Consider the following 20,692-nt stretch of genomic DNA (forward strand, 5'->3'; position numbering starts at 1 on the left):
TACTATCACTTCTTTGTCTGAAGATGACAACTGTTTGGTGTTTTTTGTCCAGATAAGAAGTTAGTAGTATTGGTAAGTTTATATTAAAGCTGATGACAATTTTAACTAGCATTTACTTTTACTATCAATGCTAAAAAAACGTTTTGCTGCAACTTTTTAATGGAAACTGTAATAGATTTATGTTCAGGATTCTTTGATGCATAGAAAGTTAAAAAGAACAGCATTTATCTTAAATAGAAATCTTTTGTAACATTATAAATGTCTTTACTTTAATTAATGCATCCTTGCTGAACAAAATTATTAATTTCATTACAAAAAAACTGACCCCAAACATTCAGTAGTGTATGTTAATTATAATGCAAACAAATATATACAAACAAATGTAAATCTCCTGTAAATGTAAAATTCTAAATGGTCTCAGCTACTAAACAGAAAACACTGAAACAAAAAGCAGTCCTGCAAAATTAATTGAATAAATGATCAAGATTATGATTATGACTGTTGCATGAATACAATGGCAAATCAGAGGCCTTTAAATTAGCCTACAGGTCTATTAATGACAGCCAGCTTTAGTAGATTAGATCAGTGATAATAAAAATAAGTGTTCTAGTGTTATCTGTCACGTGTTGGTTTCCGTTTAGTTCCTGTTTGCCCTTATTTGTTTTTTTTCTGTCCTAGTTTAGTTAATCATTGTTTATTCCATTCACCTGTTTTATATTAATAATTTTGTTTGCTCTTTGGTTCTTGTTCCTTTATAAGTCCTCAGTTCTCCCTTTGTCTTTGCCTGAGTTTAAAGTTAATTAAAGGTTTAAAGTGTGTTGGTGCTACTTCGCTCTCCTGACCCTTTATTTTATTTTGATTACAACCACTACAACGTAACAGAAACTCAGGCCAACACTGAAAATGTGGAGGCGGTCGATTTTGGATTTCCCTGCAAAGGAGGTCCAGGGACATTCAGCTTGATTCCGCCCACGGCGATGATTGTGCTGCCGCCGCCTATAGAGAGTATGGCAGGCCCACCGACACTTGTTCCTGCGCTCTTGGACATGGCACTACCTATGGAGTTTGATGCGCCCACTCTAACCCAGAATCCCTCGTCTCCGCTGGTCCCGTCCAGCCCTCCTTCGCCTCAGCTGGTCCCGTCCAGCCCTTCGTCTCCTGAGTTCCCCAAGTCGGCCAGCTCCACTCGTCGTAAGTGCCCTCCAGTGCCTGCTCCTCGCAAGTGCCCTCCAGTGTCTGCTCCTCGCAAGTGCCATCCTTCGTCTCCGCTGGTCCCGTCCAGCTCTCCTGCGTCTCCGCTGGTCTCGTCCAGCTCTGCTGCATCTCCGCTGGTCCCGTCCAGCTCTCCTGTGTTCCCGCTGGTTCTGTCCAGCTCCGCGCCTCCAGAGTGCCCTCAAGTGCCCGCTCCTCCAGAGCGCCCCACAGAGCTTTTTTTTGGGGGGGGCATATAGTCACGGCCTGTGTGGCCAGGCCAAGGCCACGGAGCTCCCTGATCCGCCATGGCCTCCCGAGTCTCCTGTTCCGCCCTGGAGGCTTCCCGTGTCTCCTCCCTGTCCTGGCCCTGCTCCGGCCTCCAGGGCGCCCGCCCCGCAACGCACCTTCTGGGAGGGTGGCGATATCGGTCACATGTTGGTTTCCGTTTAGTTCCTGTTTGCCCTTTTTGGTGTTATCCTGTCCTAGTTTAGTTAATCATCGTTTATTCCATTCACCTGTTTTGTATTAATCATCTTGTTTGCTCTTTTGTTCTTGTTCCTTTATAAGTCCTCAGTTCTCCCTTTGTCTTTGCCTGAGTTTAATGTTAATTAAAGGTTTAAAGTGTGTTGGTGCTACTTCGTTCTCCTGACCCTTTATTTTATTTTGACTACAACCACTACACCGTAACATTATCACAATCCTTACTTTCTCTCTGTATTTTATATTTAATATTAAAACTTATTTTATTGGAATTTTTTCCCGCTCCTGTTTTAGGATATACAGTAATCAGCTCACTGGTTGTAATTATACAATTAGATAAATGCTTCTTTTTATTATGAAGAAAATTACTTTTATTGGCCAGAGCAGATGATTGGCTGATACACTGATGTATCTGTAATTAATATAACCAGTACAATAACAGACCATGGCAAAAATGTGATAAGCCAAATAAACTTAATATTTAATTATTTGTTTTAAATGCATTTAAAACAGTCATGTATCCATATCCATGCATGGTGTGTTCCTAGATGTGTAGTGAAGGGATAAAAATATATTATTAGAGTTAGTATGAGAGACACTGGGTTGAAATGAAGTTAGTGTTTAGCTGAGCCTACCGGTTATAAAGGCTGTGGAAGCCTTACCACTGTGATCCAACACAAAATCGTCCTGCGCGTAACGGTGCTTCTCAGGCCCGCACGCGATGAACACTTCATCGTCCCCGAAAAAGTCTTGCAAACATGTAATCTGGACAGAGAGAAGAAGGGGTGGGGGAAGAGAAAAAGATGTGAATGAATGTGTCACTAATCCAGTCTATGAACTTCCGTTCACTCACCACCAGAGGTCACTCGCTCACCATATTGACTCTTGCACATCTCCCCCGGACTACAATTCCCATCATCCATTACACTGACGACACACACACACACCCACACAGCTGATTGCACTAATCAAACAGCTGATTCCCATCACACGCCTTACTTAAACCATGGACTTCCTCAGTCAGATCGCTGAGTATTGTATAGTGTATATCACTCTCCTAGCGATAGCTACTCTACGGAGCCCACTTAGTTGTCATAGTCTTGCCTTGCCTGTTTTCTACTGTTTTGATTCTTGCCCGTGTTTCCTGGATTAACCCTTTGCCTTGCCGTTTGGACTCTGTTTGCACCTCGCTTGGACTATTGCTCGTGTAGCTAGATTATCTCTCTGCCTTGCCCTGTTGGATATTGTTCCCAACAGGGCAAGGCAGAGAGATAATATTGTATTGATCGTGGACCCACGCTTGCCCTAGGATTACTCTTTGTCTTGCCTGTGTTGTACCTGTTTGCCATTGCATGAACCTTGCTTGTTTTGTGACCACATCTCTGAATAAAAGCTTGCAAATGGATCTGCAAGTCTCACGTCTCGTTCGCCCCATAACAGAATGGAAGTAACCATGTGACTGATGAACTGATAAAGCGTGTAGTAGTTCACAATACTGCACTGCAGAATATCCAGACCAGGAGTTTTAAATATCAATAGCTGGACTCAAATTAATTGAAATATAATAACATCTAAACAAAACTGGAGGTACTACACTCTTATTGATAGCTAAAACCATGGTTGGAGAATTTTATCAATGACATTTTGTACTTTCAGCAGATTTATGTGGGTGCAGATTCCGTGCCAGCCTAACAATTGCTAAAAACACATTTGAATTTTAAAACTGAGTCAGATCACCTGGAATACAGCAAGAAAATGGAAAACATACCAAAAAGGATAGATTTAAGTTCTATTTCAATATTTTTCTACATGGAGAAAACTACCTGGGAAGGCCAAATATGGTATTTTAGATGCTGATGCACTGAAATTAATTTTTTACTGAAACCAAAATTAAAGCTTTAATTTAGATGAAATCCAAAAATACAGTTTATTTAAAGGGATCGTTCACCCAAAAATTCTGTCTTTACTCACCCTCATGTCGTTCCAAACCTGTAAGACCTTAGTTCATCTTCGGAACACAAATTAATATATTTTTGACGAATTCCAAGAGCTTTCTGAACCTCCCATAGACAGCAAGGATCCTAACACGATCAAGGTCCAGAAACATAGTAAAGACATCGTTAAAATACCCTGCCGGCATTTTGGAGAGTATCCACTGAACATAAACAACATATGCAACATATGTATGCGGATAAGTTGTTTGTGCTTTGATCTGAACGTAAACAACATATCAATGTACATGCATTCCATACGTTATGCATGTGATACTCTCCAAAATGGCGCCAGGGTGATGTGGAGGAGACGAATTGTTGAAAAAGTCATTATTTTAGCTTTCTTTGTTTACAAAAAGTATTCTCGTAGCTTCGTAAAATTACGGTAGAACCACTGATGCCACATGGATTATTTTAACAATGTCCTTCCTTACTAAGTTAATATCTTAATATCTTTAATATCTTAAAAATGAGTAACGCAGGCTCATCCGGGTAACTATTCGCTTGCTGGGAAAAAAAATTCATACCGGGTACCTATTCACTTGCTGGGAAAAAAAATTCTTCGTGGATGCTTTGCGTTTGGTTGGATAATAAAATATAAAAAATCTAATCAATATTCTCTGTACAAAAAAAATAATTATGTAATCCTGGTATTGCAGACTTGGTCTCTCTTGTTTCATACAAAAGCAGCTGCTGCCATTTTGTGACGATTGTTTTGTACATTGTAATGCATTATAAGATAACTAACAATCTAGTAAAATTTTAAAAGAGTTTCATTTTAAATCAAAATCTTTTATTGCCATAATTATTCATGTGGTGAAATGCTGTGTAATAAGTAGTATGACTGTGCCGTATCTCTTAATGTCCATCTAGTTTGAACTTGCCACTTGCTAGCAACTGCTTTCTTCATGGAAGCTTTTGTTTCAAATATTTAAACTCAAATCAATATTTTGTGTCTAGTAATTTTTTCTGTGATAACAACTGGCTGGATGTAGATTATCCCTTATTTAAAGAGTATCAAAGCAACATTTACTTTTTAAATTTTGTTAGAAAATTAAGAGAGTTTGAACACTGAGACTTTGGACATGTTCATACTTGACGGGTTTAATTTGTTTAAAGCAAACTCTGGTACAATTGCAATGTTAGTGCAATTCATTTGAGCAGTGCCATCGTTGGGCACCAAACATGCAGACAGAGAACTGCCTTTTCAGGTCACGTTCAAACAAACTCTGGTGCAGTTTGAGCAAAATACAAATGGAACACAAACCAAAGACATCTAAACAAACCAAATATAGGACATGATGTCCCAAGATGCAATCTTAAAAAGGACAAAATGCCCAAGCAGATCTGGTTCTTCTCTATAGGAGCTGCCCATTACAGTAAGATACACTGACACCAATGCACCAATGCACCATCTGACAAGCACTAATTAAAAATCACTGTTTCAGTATACGATTTCGTCCCTCCAAACTATTTCATCTGAAACCAAAAAATAATTTTTGGGCCAAATATTTTGGGCCAATTCATCAACTCTGCATTCAGGCTGAGTAATACACAATGCGTCACTAGCAATACAGAAAAGAAACATTTTGAGAGCACATGCAAACACACCCACATACACTCGCAACTGCAGTGGCAGTGGGCAAAAAATTATGTCCGGATTTCAGCCCACTCCTCCACTCATGGAGGTGGGCAGCAAGAAACAGATGGTCCCAATGTGGAGCTCCATCAAACACACACACAATTCTACATGGAACTGAGTGAAAGATCAGACAGATGGAGAGGAACACAACCCCCTCTTCCTCTTCATGAGCCTGACACTGTACAGAAAAAGACACAAAAGGCCAGGAGAGAAAAGATCACTCTTGTACTTTATTAACATAATTCTAATGATAATAAGCTATTCAACAGCCTCTAATGGCAATGAGGTCTTTAAATATCCTAACTGCACACCTAAAAAGACATCACAATACAACAACTCAAGCATTTCAACCTTTTGAGCCACTGTTTAGCTTCCTTAGCAAATTCAGCATTATTAGTATGATTTAAATGATTAGCAACATTATTAGCAAGTCACAGTACTCTTGCTATTAATTTTAAAATCCCATTTTTAACACAGTTTTAAAGCAACCCCTTAAAGCAGTTCTCTCTTAATCATAAAATCCTGAACTGTAAGGAATCCACATGGCCAGTCAGTGGGATGGGTCTTAAGCAGTATTTCCATCAATCAGCAGATCAGAGGAACATATGGACCCAGTTGTTGGCCTGAGCAGAGTAACAGACTAAAGCCACACTGGGAGACTATTAAACATGCCTGAAACGTTTTAGCTGATATCTTGGATCTGTAAAATTGAGTAGTCTGGAATGGAGCCAAAAGTATTTTGGTGAACTGACTGATGGTAACACAAGATCACTATTTTTGTTCAACGATGTTCAAGAGCACATAAACTGTCAGGAAAGAGAGTGCAAAAATAGGACCTTTAGGAGTACAACAGCTTGCCACTAAAGCACCATTTCTCAACTGGGAGCCTCAGCTCACTTCCAAGATGGCTTAAAATGATTTAAAATAAGACATAGCAGCTAAAATTCAATATGTAAGCTTACATTACATTTTTTATTTAATTAGTTCCCTCAACATTAAACTGTTCTCACTGTCCTGGAATACCTGGAAAAAATGAGGGATTTCTAGACCTAGAAAAGTCATGGAAATCATAAAATCCTAAAAAGTGGAAATGTAGTTTTTGTAAAGTATATACTTTTTCCAGTTTTCTCAGGCTCTTAAAATATTTTATTGGGTAGAAATATTTGTGAGCAAAAAATAAATTGAAAAAAAAAAAAACAACAACACTAATCAAAAGTGTAAACCTTAAATAATATTCAATTATTGAAGCTTCTTGTAATATACTGCCATTCTTAGATTCTGTAACGTCTTTAGAAGGACCATAAAAATCTTAGGGGCTTTTCAGAAAGTTACACCTATTCCCTTTAACATTATGGAAAAATTAGTTTGTACCAATTTTGTAAAATGCCAAAACATGACAAGGACAGCATGAAAAATACTGCAACGTATAGATTTAAACAATTATAACCATGTTATTGCTGGTTACCAGTATACTTGGGACATTTCCGAGCTCTCACCCTCAGTATTCACCTGTATTATATGTCATACAGGTTTGAAATGACATGAGGGCTGAGATTTTTGAGCCAAGTGGATTTTGAATGCAGCTTCCAAAAGACAAAAAATAGCAGATTAATATTTTCTATATTTAATACAATCACACTAGCATGATTAGATCGTTCAGCACGTCATATCATCAGCTGATAAATTCAAATCCGTGTTCGCTGGCTGGCGCTGAGACAGACAAGTTTTTACAGCACTGCGCATTATAACCAATCACACACGATGCTGTTGAGCTTATGAGTGCAATGACCAATCAGAGGTGTTCAGATGAGTCATCGATAAAATGTCGGTGTTTTCGTCACTCACTTTGACTGAATACCTTTTTCTGGCGAATTCTCTCGTTAGAAACGATAAAGTGCAGATGTGTGGATGAATCTGTAAGATATTCATTTCACAGTGTAAACAGCTTCAGTGATTTTCATGGGAGTTTTTGAGAGTGCTTGAACTCTAGACTGTCAGTGAAAATGTTCTTTGTTATGTTCTTTGCTCTCTTTCTGTACAATGCAACTGTTATGATAAGTAGCCTACCTTACAATGTTTTTATTCAGATTAACTTTCAATGTTAATTCACATTAAATATAAAGTCAGTCGTATTAAAACTATGTTATGGCATGACGCCCATATGTGTTACTTAAGTAAACAGACAGTTTTTTATACATAGTTAATAGACTACTATAGATCAACTAACATATAAAGGTAAGAATAGAGATATTTAATGATATAGCCTAGTTAACGCGTTTGGGAATGTTTAGAATAAAAAAAATAAATAAAACATAAGCATATAAGTGCTATTGTGGCTGCTGTGTGTCACATGACGACCCCACCCCCCCACACACACACTTGTGCCCCCTCAAAAATAATGAGTGCATGACGCTCCTGCATGAGGGTGAGTACATGATGATGCAATTTTAATTTTTGAGTGAACTATCCTTTTAACAACAATAGCATTTGTATAAAGCTACTGATGTTGATCTTTCATCAGGCATTTTTCTTTATTAAAAATTCATTAGAACTAAAAATATTTAAAGAGAAGAAAGTCTTATCCTTAATTTATGGGATCTAATCAAATATCTATTGTTAAATGATCCTTTGTACAGTAGTTGCCCTTGTTCTGCATAGAATTCAGAGTTTAACTGCACTGTTAGTAAGACCACGGTAGTCACAGGTAAAACTATGATCCTCATTGTCATGGTTAGCCTATATGGTTTTTAAAATAACAATAATAACTAAATTACTAAAAGGACAGTGCTTGGTTTACAAGCTTGCAATTACCAGTTTGTATGGCACAATGTTTTTGAATTTATATGCTCAAAAAAGTTTACATGGCTATAGCTACATGGCTGTTTTCAGCTATAGCTTCACCACGGAGCCTTGTACTCATATCAGTGTATTACACAGAATTCTGCATCGAATTTGAATTGGTCAGAGGCCTTGTGCTGTTTATCAGTTGATAGAGTGACGGAAGTGCAGAGCAAATTTGTGTGCGGATGAGACTGATCCTGATGGCAAGTAAATGCCTGGTGTTCACGACTACTAAAATAAGATGCATGATGCATGTGCAAAAACTGTCACCACATGTTGCCAACTTTCTAGTATTTTCTAAGTATTCTAAGCAGCTGCTAGGATGGTTGCCAGGCTGTTATGATATTTGTTAGCTCTATAAAGGGACTGTATTGTTATAATCAACATTACAAATTTCTAAACAAGACTGTAACTTATTTTATTTTAAATTTCTTACAAGGTGTTCATTAAGACTTGTATTATTAAGCTCCTCTAAGCCTTAAAGTACAGGCCTGTGCTTAGAGAGACCCGACAGGGTGCTGAGACTAATAACAGCCTTGCTTTATTTGGCTGACAATAATGAAGGGTGTAAGAGCAGCATTGCTCTACATTGTGTCAAGACCAAAAGAAAGAAAGGATTAAGAAATAGAAAGCATATAAATGGGATGAGTTTTATGCTCAAAACAGAGACACACTATGGTACTACTGTTTGGACTCTTATTTGACCAGAGAAACAGAACAGCACCTATAGCTCCAGCACCGATCACTGCTAATGTGCTGTTAGCTTTGCAGGTTCTTTCAAGCTATATCGATTACTCAGAGGCTTTGAATGAGCTGGACCCTTCCAGGCTTAGAGGAGTTTGTCAACCATTAGCTACTAAAATAGAGGAGGGGCAGTTAAGGAAAAAGGTTTTCCTAACAACAGCCATTAACTAAGGATGCCATTAAAGGCAGTGTTGACAAATGAGCCTTTCACAGGGAAAATTCAGTTACGATTGTGTGTTCAGCAGCTGATACGTTTAAAGTCATATATAATGAGGCACTTCTGCTGCCAAGTCCAGTGGGTTTGAAATTAATAATAATAAAAAATAAATACAGTAAAAAGTACTAAAATCATTCATAATCAGTTGCATAGGTCTTCAATACTGTACAAATACTATGGCTGGAAGAGGCACAGAATATGCCATATTATTGTTTGTTTTTAAATAGCCTACTATTGGGATGACCATACGTCCTCTTTTCCCCAGACATGTCCGCTTTTTGGACCTACAAAAATGTGCACTGATGGGATTTCTTAATTCAGGATTCGGCTGTTTTCTTAACATGTGTTTCGCTCCCGCGATTTTCGTGTCCACTCCTTTAAACATTCTAATATTGTATATAATTTTGGTGCATCAGTGAGCCGCTATATGTATGCAGTGTATTTAAATATTTTTGAATGAGCATTTGCACGGTTTTCTTTCACCATCGATTTCGCAATCACATGCACTCTGTGTAAAGGGAGCACATTTTACACGATCAGATATTTGTCAATGAGCTCAGGATCTGTTGAGATACTCAAGCATGGTCTTGTCTGTCAGTCATCTCACCTTATTCTCGACCTGTGATCAGTCTTGTTGGATGCAGGGTTGCCAAGTCCGTGTTTTTTTCCACAGAATTGGGCTACTTTTAAACTGTTGCCATGGGTTGATTTTCCCAAGTGGGTTAAAGGTTTGAAATATTGCATAAATTACATTTGACTGAAATGCTTGTATTGAAACATTTTGCATTCTACCTATGATAAAACTTTCATGGACTTTTACATGAACTGTTCCCTCCTGGTGGAATGACCTTAATATTTTCAAGAAGCAGCTGAAAACACATCTCTTTCATCTTCATTTGACCCTCTAACTCTAGCACTCTCTATTCTAAAGCAAATTATAATTTTATCTGCTTTTTTAAATAAAAAAAACTTGACCCTCTAACATTTACACTCTCTATTCTATTTCTATTCTAACTACTTGTTTTATTTATAAAGAAAAAAGAGCCTCTAACACTAGCAATCTCTATTCTTTCTACCTATTTTCTTTTTATTTATTATAAATAATGACCTTCTAACACTAGCATTCCCTATTCTATCTTTTTTTTAAATTTAATATAAAAACAAAATAAGCAAACAAACAAACAAAAAACATTGCTATGTATACTATTAGATGAAACTTCACCCATGTCCCCGCCCAGGAACCCCGCCCCCTACTGTCCTCTTTTTTGGAAAACTAAAATATGGTCACCCTACCTACTATACAGTTGTTATACTCACTACCATTCAAAATGTTGTGCTCAGCACAGTTTCTCTGAAAGATTTGGATATTTTTATTCATCAAATGAATGAGAGTGACATATATAATGTTAAATAACTTTCAATTTCAAATAAACGCCATTCTTATGAACTTTGAATTAAAAGCTTAAAAAGATGCATCCTGGTTTTCAACATTGATAATAATAAGAAATGTTTTTTTGAGCACGTCGGCATTTTAGAATGATTTTTGAAGGATCATGTGACACTGAAGACTGGAGTAATGGCTGCAGAAAATCCAGCTTTGCATCACAGAAAAAAAATACATGTTAAAATATTTAAATAGAAAACAGTTATTTTAAAATGTAAGAATATTTCACAATATTCCTGTTTTTACTGTTTTTACTTTTGTTCAAATAAATGCATATAAATGGTGAGCATAATAATAAAAAATGTAAAATTAAACATTTAAAAGTCTTACAGGCCCCAAAATCTCTGAATAGTTCTGTAAAATGAAATATTGAATAATATTAATAAAACAAGTTCATTTAGATGTTACCACATAAAGCACATTTTTTAGGTTACCCAATTAGGTTAAGGCTTTCATTTATCACTGCGAAGAGATGAGCTTTCAAACCACAGTAACATCAGCCCCAGGCTCCCCATGCTACAATATTTAATATTTGAATTTTAATTAAAATAAAAAACGTTATAATATTAATATTATAATTTAAATAGTGTACCCGAATAATATTAGCAGAAATAATGGTGCAAAATTTGTGCTTGAACAAAGTAATAATTTCACAGCATTCATTATAAGATTAGAAACATTAACAAACAAAAGTATTTGTTAAAATATAGTAACAAAAGTATCCCCGGGCGCCGCAGCATTGGCTGCCCACTGCTCCGGGTGTATGTTCACTACTGTGTGTACACTTGGATGGGTTAAATGCAGAGCACAAATTCCGAGTATGGGTCACCATACTTGGCCACACATCACTTCCCTTTCCCTTTCCTTTCCCTCTTTCTGAGATGCAGGAATCCTGAAACAGTTTTTCCTAACAACAATTGATTTTATTTTATTTATTTTATTATTTATTGATTTATATTTAGATTTAACTGGTCCAAGTTTCTCAAAACCGAGATTATATTTGGTGCTTTGCATTATTTATTTTCCAAAAATGTATGAGTGACAGGAATTGGTGAATTTTTAAGAATGTGTAGAAAAAATTATACTAAACATCGGACAGAAATGTAATTGCAAATTTACAAAATACCAAAAAAAGAAAGAAGAAAAAAAAAAGAAAAGAAATGGACAGCATGCAAAATAAAATGCATGAGCTATTCTGAAAACAACAAAAACAGCCTATACCAGTGTAGATTTAAATATGAAAAACATTTAATTACTGGTTGCCAGTGTACTTTTAATAGTATACTTACCAGTATATGCTGGTCTACATGCAATAACCAACTTGTGTCAATTACAATTTATCAGCATTCAAGAAGAACATTAATAAATTATACAAAGAGAAGCACCATTAGCATTATTATTTCCTAACAGTCATTTTTTTAGGTTCAACCAGATCAAGTTTCTTAAAAACAGCATTATATTTGGTGTTTTGGATTATTTATTTTCCAAAAACATACGAGTGATTGGAATTAGTAAATACGTGGGAATGTGTAAAAACAAAAAATGACAATGACAGGTGAACAATGGGGCACGTGGAAATCCTTTTCTGCGCCCATCAGACTCACTTGATAAAGATTCCAGACTGGGCAGACAAAAACAAAAGAGGGCATTGAGATCACACAGTGACCCCGGCTGGCTCCACTGACACGTTTCTGGTCATGTGCCAGCCCTATGTCTCCTAGCGATGCCTGCTGAGTCTGGCGGGTCTGTCAGACAAGCCATAGACACGAGACACTTTCTATGTTGCCTGCTACTTACATGAAGCATTCAAACAGACTGTTTGTTATATTAATGCTACATATGCAGATGGTGGTTTATGTTAATTAGAAGACAGAGAATGATTGTTATCCAGATTCATGCTATTTTATGTTTGACCTCAATTAGTCTTTTAATCCTGATCTGCCCTTAAAACAAGTGAAGCAAATAATGTGTAGATCCTCATGTGCCTCACAGCTACCTCAGGAAGCCTCACATTTATATATTGCAAGAAAGCAACTAACCTACACTTGTTTAGTAGCCATCCTCTGATGGCTACTTCCAGCAGGATAATGCACCATGTCACAAAGCTCGAATCATTTCAAATTGGTTTCTTGAACATGACAATGAGTTCACTGTACTAAAATGGCCCCCACAGTCACCAGATCTCAACCCAATAGAGCATCTTTGGGATGTGGTGGAACGGGAGCTTCGTGCCCTGGATGTGCATCCCACAAATCTCCATCAACTGCAAGATGCTATCCTATCAATATGGGCCAACATTTCTAAAGAATGCTTTCAACACCTTGTTGAATCAATGCCACGTAGAATTAAGGCAGTTCTGAAGGCGAAAGGGGGTCAAACACAGTATTAGTATGGTGTTCCTAATAATCATTTAGGTGAGTGTAGCACAGTGCTCATTCAACAAATGCACAGTTAAACAGATGAGTTTTGAGTCTTGATTTAGATTTAAATGTGGCTAATGTTTTAGCACATCTGATCTCTTCTGGAAGCTGGTTCCAACTGCGGGCCGCATAATAGCTAAAAGCTGATGTTAGACATCTTAATAAACCCTAGCGGACAGACTGTAAAGTACTGAAACAAAGTGTCCTATTTCCTGCTGTGAGTTGATGATCTAATGTGATTTAAAAGACCTGAAGAGATGTGGTCTGAAGTCTGTTGTCTCTGCTATCAGATTGTATCAGATATCAGTTTCTTGTTCACATTATTCTGTCATACAAACATAAAATGCTGTAAGGCTTTTAGTATGCTAATGTACTCCAGGCCTACATGTCAATCACCAAACCCCACTGTCCATCACTCCCGACACACAACCAGCACCTATTTCAGACACTAAAACACTCTTATTTGCACTCTTCCTCCACCTATGTATCTGGACATGGCTATGGTTAGGGGTGGGTGGTATGATCAAAATTCTATTTCACGGTATGACTAATTTTATTTCACGGTAACAATATATTTCTTTTCTAGATAGATAGATAGATAGATAGATAGATAGATAGATAGATAGATAGATAGATAGATGTAAGTTATAATAGAAAGCTGAAAAATAATTGTGCAGCAGAATCACAATATAACTGTCAGAGTGTCACCACAGTCAACGCAGTCTCCACCAACGACACTCACCAGATCCCAATCCCTGATTTCTAATCACCGCTACCTGTCAGCACTAATTAGCAGCACTATATCCCTGCACTCCTCCAGTTCACTCACTGTCTGGTCTCAAACCTTCCATGTTGACTAACCTGACCCACTTATCCCTGCAAACTATGCGGGTGAGGCGATTGAATGTAGCGTTTTTTTACTCCAAGTTTCACTCTACATAGAGATGCAATCCCATAAATTTTCCAGTGAACGGGCTAAAGTTGCCTTCATGATCTTCCTGCTAACCGGACGGGCATTGCTCTGGGCACGAGCCATCTGGAACTCACAGAGCACTATAATGAACTCTTTCGATGCTTTCTCTTCCCACTTCAAGGAGGTCTTCGGCCAATCCACTGGCTCGCTCTCCATTGCCGACCAACTCATCCGCCTCCGTCAGGGAGATTTTTCAGCCAGTGACTATACTCTGCAGTTCCAGACTCTGGCGGCCTCGTGTGGATAGAACGAGGCAGCGCTACTCACTGCTTACCGTCAGGGCTTGGAGCCACAGATCAGAGCCCAGATGGAGATCTATGATGACACTGTCGGTCTGGAAAGCTTTTTGCACAAGGCCGTTAAGATCTCCCAACGTCTCACAGCTTGTCAGCCGGACATAACCGCTCATTCTCCGTCCTCACCAGCTGCCTGTCCTCCGGTGCCAGAACCTATGCAAATGGATACTAATCACCTTTCACGGACTGAGCGTGCTCGATGTCTCACCACGGGGCTGTGCCTTTACTGCGGAGTTCCGGGGCGCTTAATTCGGGTGTGCCCCTCTCACCCCCCACGCCCAGCGGTGAGTACCCTCCAATTGGAGCCTGCTATCTCTACCCTACCACTGCTAATGGTACAACTGCCCACCCCACATCATTTCATTTCAGTACCCGCCCTCGTGGACTCGGGATCCTCAGGCAATTTCATCTCACAAGCCCTCCTAAAACAGCTCGATTTACCCTGCCAGAGACAGGCCAAGCTGAAGATCGAGACCATACAGGGAAAACCACTCGGGCGTGGGCACATCAAGTTCCGGTCTCCGCTGATCACTCTGCAAGTAGGCTGTCTTCATCAGGAGAGGATTTCCTTTCTGGTACTGGAGGGACCCACTGTCGATATCATCCTGGGAAGCCCCTGGCTATCTCAACATTCCCCCGAAGTCAGATGCGATACCAGCGAGATCCTCCGATGGAGTAAAACCTGCATCCAAAAATGTCTCTCCAACGTCCCTGTGCCCCTGGTTAGTAACCTGAAGCTCCAAGTTCATTCCACCCTAGTGGAGAGCCCCGACCCTTCTGAGGTTCCCATCTGACTACCTGGTGTTCCAGGATGTGTTCAGCAAACAGGCAGCCACAAAGTTACCACCGCACTGGCCATGGGATTGTGCCATCGACCTGCTGCCTGGTGCTATACTCCCCAAGGGTCGAGTGTACCCGCTGTCCATCCCGGAGCGCAAGGAGATGGAGCATTATATCAAGGAGACTCTCCAACAACAGTTCATTTGCCCTTCCACCTCTCCGGCGGCCTCAAGCTTCTTCTTCGTGGGCAAGAAGGACGGAGGCTTGCGGCCCTGCATCGACTACCGGACCCTCAATGATCACACTGTCAAGCTCCCTTATCCTCTTCCCCTGGTCCTGGCCGCCCTCGAGGAACTCCGTGGGGCCTGCATCTTCTCGAATAACCTCGTTCCTATCCGGGAAGGCGACGAGTGGAAGACGGCGTTCATTAAGCCCCTCAGGCTACTATGAATATCGGGTCATGCCATATGGCCTTTCCAACTCTCCGTCCGTCTTCCAGGGGTTTATGAACGAGGTGTTCCGGGAGTTCCTCCACCAGTTTGTCATCGTGTACATAGACAAAATCCTGATCTACTCCCGGAACCTGGCCGAATATCGCCATCACGTGAAGCAGGTCCGACGCCAACTCAGGAAACACCACCTCTACCTGAAGCTCGAGAAGTGTGAGTTCCACCGCCCCTCGGCCCAGTACCTCGGCTACATCCTCAGTGCAGATGGGATCCAGATGGACCAGGGGAAGGTCCAAGCCATCCGGGACTGGCCCCAGCCTCAGTGAGTAAAGGAACTTCAACGATTCCTCGACTTTGCAAATTTCTACCGGAGGTTCATTCTGAACTTCAGTGTCTCAGCCCCCCTCACTTCGATGCTCCGTCAGAAACCCAAGTCTCTGTCCTGGAACTCCGAAGCTCGAGCCGCCTACAAGAAGTTCCAGGAGGCCTTCTACACTGCTCCCATCCTCTCACATCCTGAACCCCAACTCCCATTCATAGTGAAAGTGGATGCCTCCACCACCGGCGTGGGAGCAGTGCTGTCTCAATACCACGGAGAGCCTCCCCGACTCCACCCTTGCGCTTACTTCTCCAGGAAGCTTTCCCCAGTGGAGCGGAACTACGATATTGGAAATCGGGAGCTGCTCGCCATTAAACTGGCACTGGAGGAATGGAGACACTGGCTCGAGGGAGCTCAACACCCCTTTAAGGGCATCACTGACCACAAAAACCTGGAATATCTCCGAAGTGCTAAGAGGATAAACCCCCGGCAGGCTTGCTGGGCCCTCTTCTTCACCCGGTTCCAGTTTTCCATCACGTATCAACCCGGAGATAAGAATGTCAAGGCAGATTCCCTCTCGCGTATCCATGCCCCCGACGAACCCTCCACACCTGAACCCATGGCTGAGTATGCACAAAATTACCTCAAGAAAACCACCCTTTTCCAGTGTATACTCGGCTACCAACCACCTCTGTTTCCCTGGACAAAAGAGCCCTCCGACGTTCCAGCTGTCGACCACTGGTTCCGAGCGAGCGAGAGAGTTTGGGACTCAGCTCATGTCCAACTCCAGCAAGCAGTGCGGAGACACAAGACCTATGTAGATGCCCATCGGTCTGCCACCCCCGTCTATCGTCCTGGAGATAAGGTCTGGCTCTCCACCCGGGATCTGCGTCTCCGCCTGCCCTGCCGGAAGCTGAGTCCCCGCAATATCGGTCCCTTTTCCATCGAGAGGCAGATTAATGAGGTCACCTTCCGTCTCCAACTCCCTGCACGGTATCTTATCCATCCAGCATTCCTTGTCTCACTCCTCAAGGCTGTCTCTCCCTCTGTCACAGATCACGACGAGTCTGCAGTACCTCCTCCTCCCGAGATCATCGAGGAGCCCCTAGTCTACAGGGTGCAACTTGATATTACTTTATTTGTCCAAGTTTATTCCATTCTAGGTCACTTACAGTCATTCCAATGCAGACTTTATAGTAAAGACCTTTTGCTCAAGGATGATGTATTAATTTTTAGACTCTTATTAGAGTACATCTAAGGACCACTGATTTTTTTAGCTTCCGTTCATGTCTGCAGCTTTACAAATCAGTTCCCTTTTCAAATATACTCTGAGATTACTGGATTGGGTACAAAACGTGTTTGGGACATAACATAACATTCATATTTCTCATTCCTAAGCAGATTTCAGAAAGCTTAAGGTCTTAAGATCTATGAATGTTTCACCAAATGTACAAATGACTTGAAAAACCAACAGAGCTCTAATCTTGAGTTTTAAAAGTGACTTTTAAAGTGACTTCAATAAGGAAGAGGTGGAGGCAGCAGGGTGCATATGGGTTAGCAATGATAACTTAAGTGTTTGACCCCTCTTCCCAGACTCTCACATGCTACCTCCCCTCTGCAGTCTCCCTGGAGACCGACTTGTCCTCATGCTGATTTATAAAACCATTGTGGAGGGTCTATTACCATGTCATTGGTTGCCATTATCAGCTAATCACAAAGCACACAGCTGGGAGAAGACGTAATGCATCTAACATCTAGGCTAATACATCAGAACTGGTCAATTTTATTTACTTATTACTAATTTGGCAACCCAAATGTTAACTCCTGCCAAAGAAAGTGCATCTTCTTTTTCTCCATCTGCTTCTGTGATGTAAAACCAAGCAAAGCTCTTTGGGGAAAAAAAGAAAGGGAAAAGAGAGATTGGCATTCATGGAGTTGGATGTTAAGAAGTGTATCTGACTGAAAGAGTCTTGTGCTGGCTAGTACAGATCCGCTAGCCCCCCTAAACACAGCCCACACCTGCCAGCTGCACTTTAAATCCTCCAGCCGTTAGGTTCAATTACAGCAGAGCTGGATGGAGTCTCAGTGGTGTGTCTATGCCTCAGCATCCCCACCCCCACCTGCCGGGAATTAGACTCGGAAGCAGATGGCATCCAGTAGCTATCATGTTAACATGCGTGTTACCCCTAAATATTCATAATTTAGCCTTTGATGGGGGACTTTCTTTGATTTCAAGGCAATGGATAATTCTCAGGCTCAGATGGTTTTTGACTCTGACTATAGAGGTATAGATTGTCAAGGCTGTCGTATTGTCTTACAATAAGTCATAGAAAGGCTTTTTAAACAATTATATTGATAGTTTGTGTCTATAATGGATAAGGCCGCCTTAATTTTAGATGCATGCAGCCTCTCTGTTTTGCTGTTTATAAGTTAATAGAGCTGTGTGTTATTTATATATAATTTTTTTAAGAAATCAATATTCAGCAAGAATGCATTAAATTGATCCAAATTAAGAGTGAAATTCATTATTCTATTTCAAATAAATGCTGTGCTTGGGAACTTTCTATCCATGGTGGGGGGGGGGGGGGGGGGGGGGGGGTCCTAATGCTATTTCATATATTTCATAACAGAGTTATTTACACTGTTAAAGAGGTGGATTGTCTTGCTAAACATGGCCGAAATAAAAAAAAAAAACGTTTTGGACGTATCATGGAGTATTTCTGTGCTAAATACACACCCTCTGGGTTCATATAAGTTTCGGAAAGTTTTTTTTCGATCATGGCCCTTCATGATGTCATGAAGGGCAGAATTCCTTGTGGGCAATTTTCCCGGAAGAAGAGACATCAATGTAAACATCAATGCTGCACAGGACTTGCTTGAGAAGAATGTCTCCAAAGAAGTGTTGTTTGTGAAGGAAAGATAACCTTGTTCAGCCTCCCAAAAAACCCAGTGCTACTTGAACAGTGGATGCAGTTTGCTTTTCCAGGGAAGAGTTTTGCAAGTATGTTCCCGTAATTTCGGTGATGAATGTTTTATAAACAAGGTAAGTTCGACGCTGGATTTGCACATTGTTTGATACTGAAAGATGGAGTGGTCCCAGTGATAAAAAATCCCGGTCATGATTCTGAAATGCAGGTGGTAAGAGAAATGCATCAAATTCCTGTGTTTTGTTGGCAATTGGTGCGCAAGTACTTGTGACTCTTTAGCTCCGCCCACGGCATGCCTCCAGGAGCTCGGCTGTTTTTGGAGAGAATCGTAAAGCTTCTTTCTTTTATAAATATGATAAAACTCTTTGGAGATATAAGGGATGGTATACTACTCTATAGGTACTCAAGATTCACATGAGATTGGATGAAACTGTGTGTGTTATGTCCCCTTTAAAGAATCCTGAAAATAATGTATTATGGTTTCCACAAAAATATTAAGCAGCACAACTGTTTTCAACATTGATAATAATAAGAAATGTTTGAGCAAAAAATCTGCATATTAGAATGATTTCTGAAGGATAATGTGACAGGAGTACTGGCTACTGAAAATTTAGCATTGCCATCAAAGGAATAACAGCTATTTTAATTTGTAATAATATTTCATAATTTGTTTTTGGTCGAAACATTCTTACAGACCCCAAACGATATCTTCAGAAACAATCTAGTTACACTATATAATCTGGAGCAGGGGATGTCTTTTTCATCCAGTGTGTTCGCAGCTGTGCACTGAGGACATGCCGCCTCTAACTCTTCACAGTCCTACTGAGGGCGTACCAACTGTAATCACATATGACATGCAGTGATGCCTTGCTTTAACCAACCAAAAAAGCTCTTAAGTAAACACAGTTCCAAAACAAGTTATGCCTCTTGTACATCTACAGACATATATACTGTATATAGTTAAATATGCACACACAAACACACTCATCCCATGAAAGCAATAAGATGAGCATTGTGTGTGAGTACGCAGCTTAAATGTAAGAAGTTTCATCTAAGTCAGTTTGATGGCTTTGCACTGCATTTTGATCTAGTTGAGTGTTTCTTGGAACCTTGTTATTGGCGTCTGCAAATATAAAGTTCCAGTCTGAACGCTTTGTTTTTCTTCTCATCCCATTTCTCATTCCTCAGTTGTAAAGTGATATATCAAAGACTTTAATCTTACTAAGGCTAAGAAAAGACACACAGTGAGAGTACAGCAGCACTGAGCTATGTACAAATGCCTCATTACTATGATTGCTGAGGTAAGCACACAAGATAAACTGCAGAGAAATGCATGAGTGGACCAATTTACGTACAGTAGAAATTATTCTATAAATATAGTACACTTTGGGGTCCCATGACTACTTTTAAACCATTCAGGTACAAATAAGATCTATCAGGCATGTAAAAATACAATAAACATGCTAATAGAACTAAAAGCTGCTACTATTAAACCAATAGATAAAAAATATATATACATATATTTTTCATTTATTTTATCTTGACTTCATCTTGTGATCTAAAAGTAAAAATCCCATTTGCTGTTTAAGATTAAGATTCATAAAACGTCTCTTCAATACAAGGGGTATTCCTGAAATGTCTTAAAGACATGGGTATCACGGCAGTGCTATCCCATCATACATTTTTAATGCTTATTAGTGACAAACCATGCTATTTGTGTGTGTGCCAGGAGCTACTCCCACTGAGCCACTCAGGATTCCCTGTGCTGCAGGGTAGCTGACATGCTCTTCCCAATCATAGACAGCACTAAAGCCCACATATATTAGTGCTAAACTGCCATTGGCTGCTCAATCACAGCTACATAAAGTCACATGAATAATGTAGAGCACTTTGGGCTAAAGGTTCATTTGGCAGGCTGAGACTGTCTAACATATGGTGCAATTTAAATGTTTTCTACAAATGAAGTCTACTCTGG

At 40.0% G+C, this 20,692-nt stretch overlaps 1 protein-coding gene across 6 annotated transcripts in view; it reads right to left on the minus strand.

Annotated features, from left to right (window-relative positions):
• Window positions 1-20,692, minus strand: part of LOC306873884 (serine/threonine-protein kinase DCLK2-like) — a 57,979-nt gene that overhangs the window by 28,866 nt on the left and 8,421 nt on the right. For all 6 annotated transcript variants that reach the window (XR_013784534.1, XR_013784535.1, XR_013784536.1 and 3 more), the window contains exon 3: window positions 2,310-2,439. Coding sequence is in view for 3 of the 6 variants with exons in the window: in XM_079423412.1 (XP_079279538.1) it covers window positions 2,310-2,439 (130 nt within the window). In the remaining 3 variants the exon portion in view is untranslated. The remainder of the gene's footprint in view (window positions 1-2,309; window positions 2,440-20,692) is intronic.

The sequence above is a fragment of the Barbus barbus genome (assembly GCF_936440315.1).
Source record: "Barbus barbus genome assembly, chromosome: 8".
Taxonomy (NCBI): domain Eukaryota; kingdom Metazoa; phylum Chordata; class Actinopteri; order Cypriniformes; family Cyprinidae; genus Barbus; species Barbus barbus.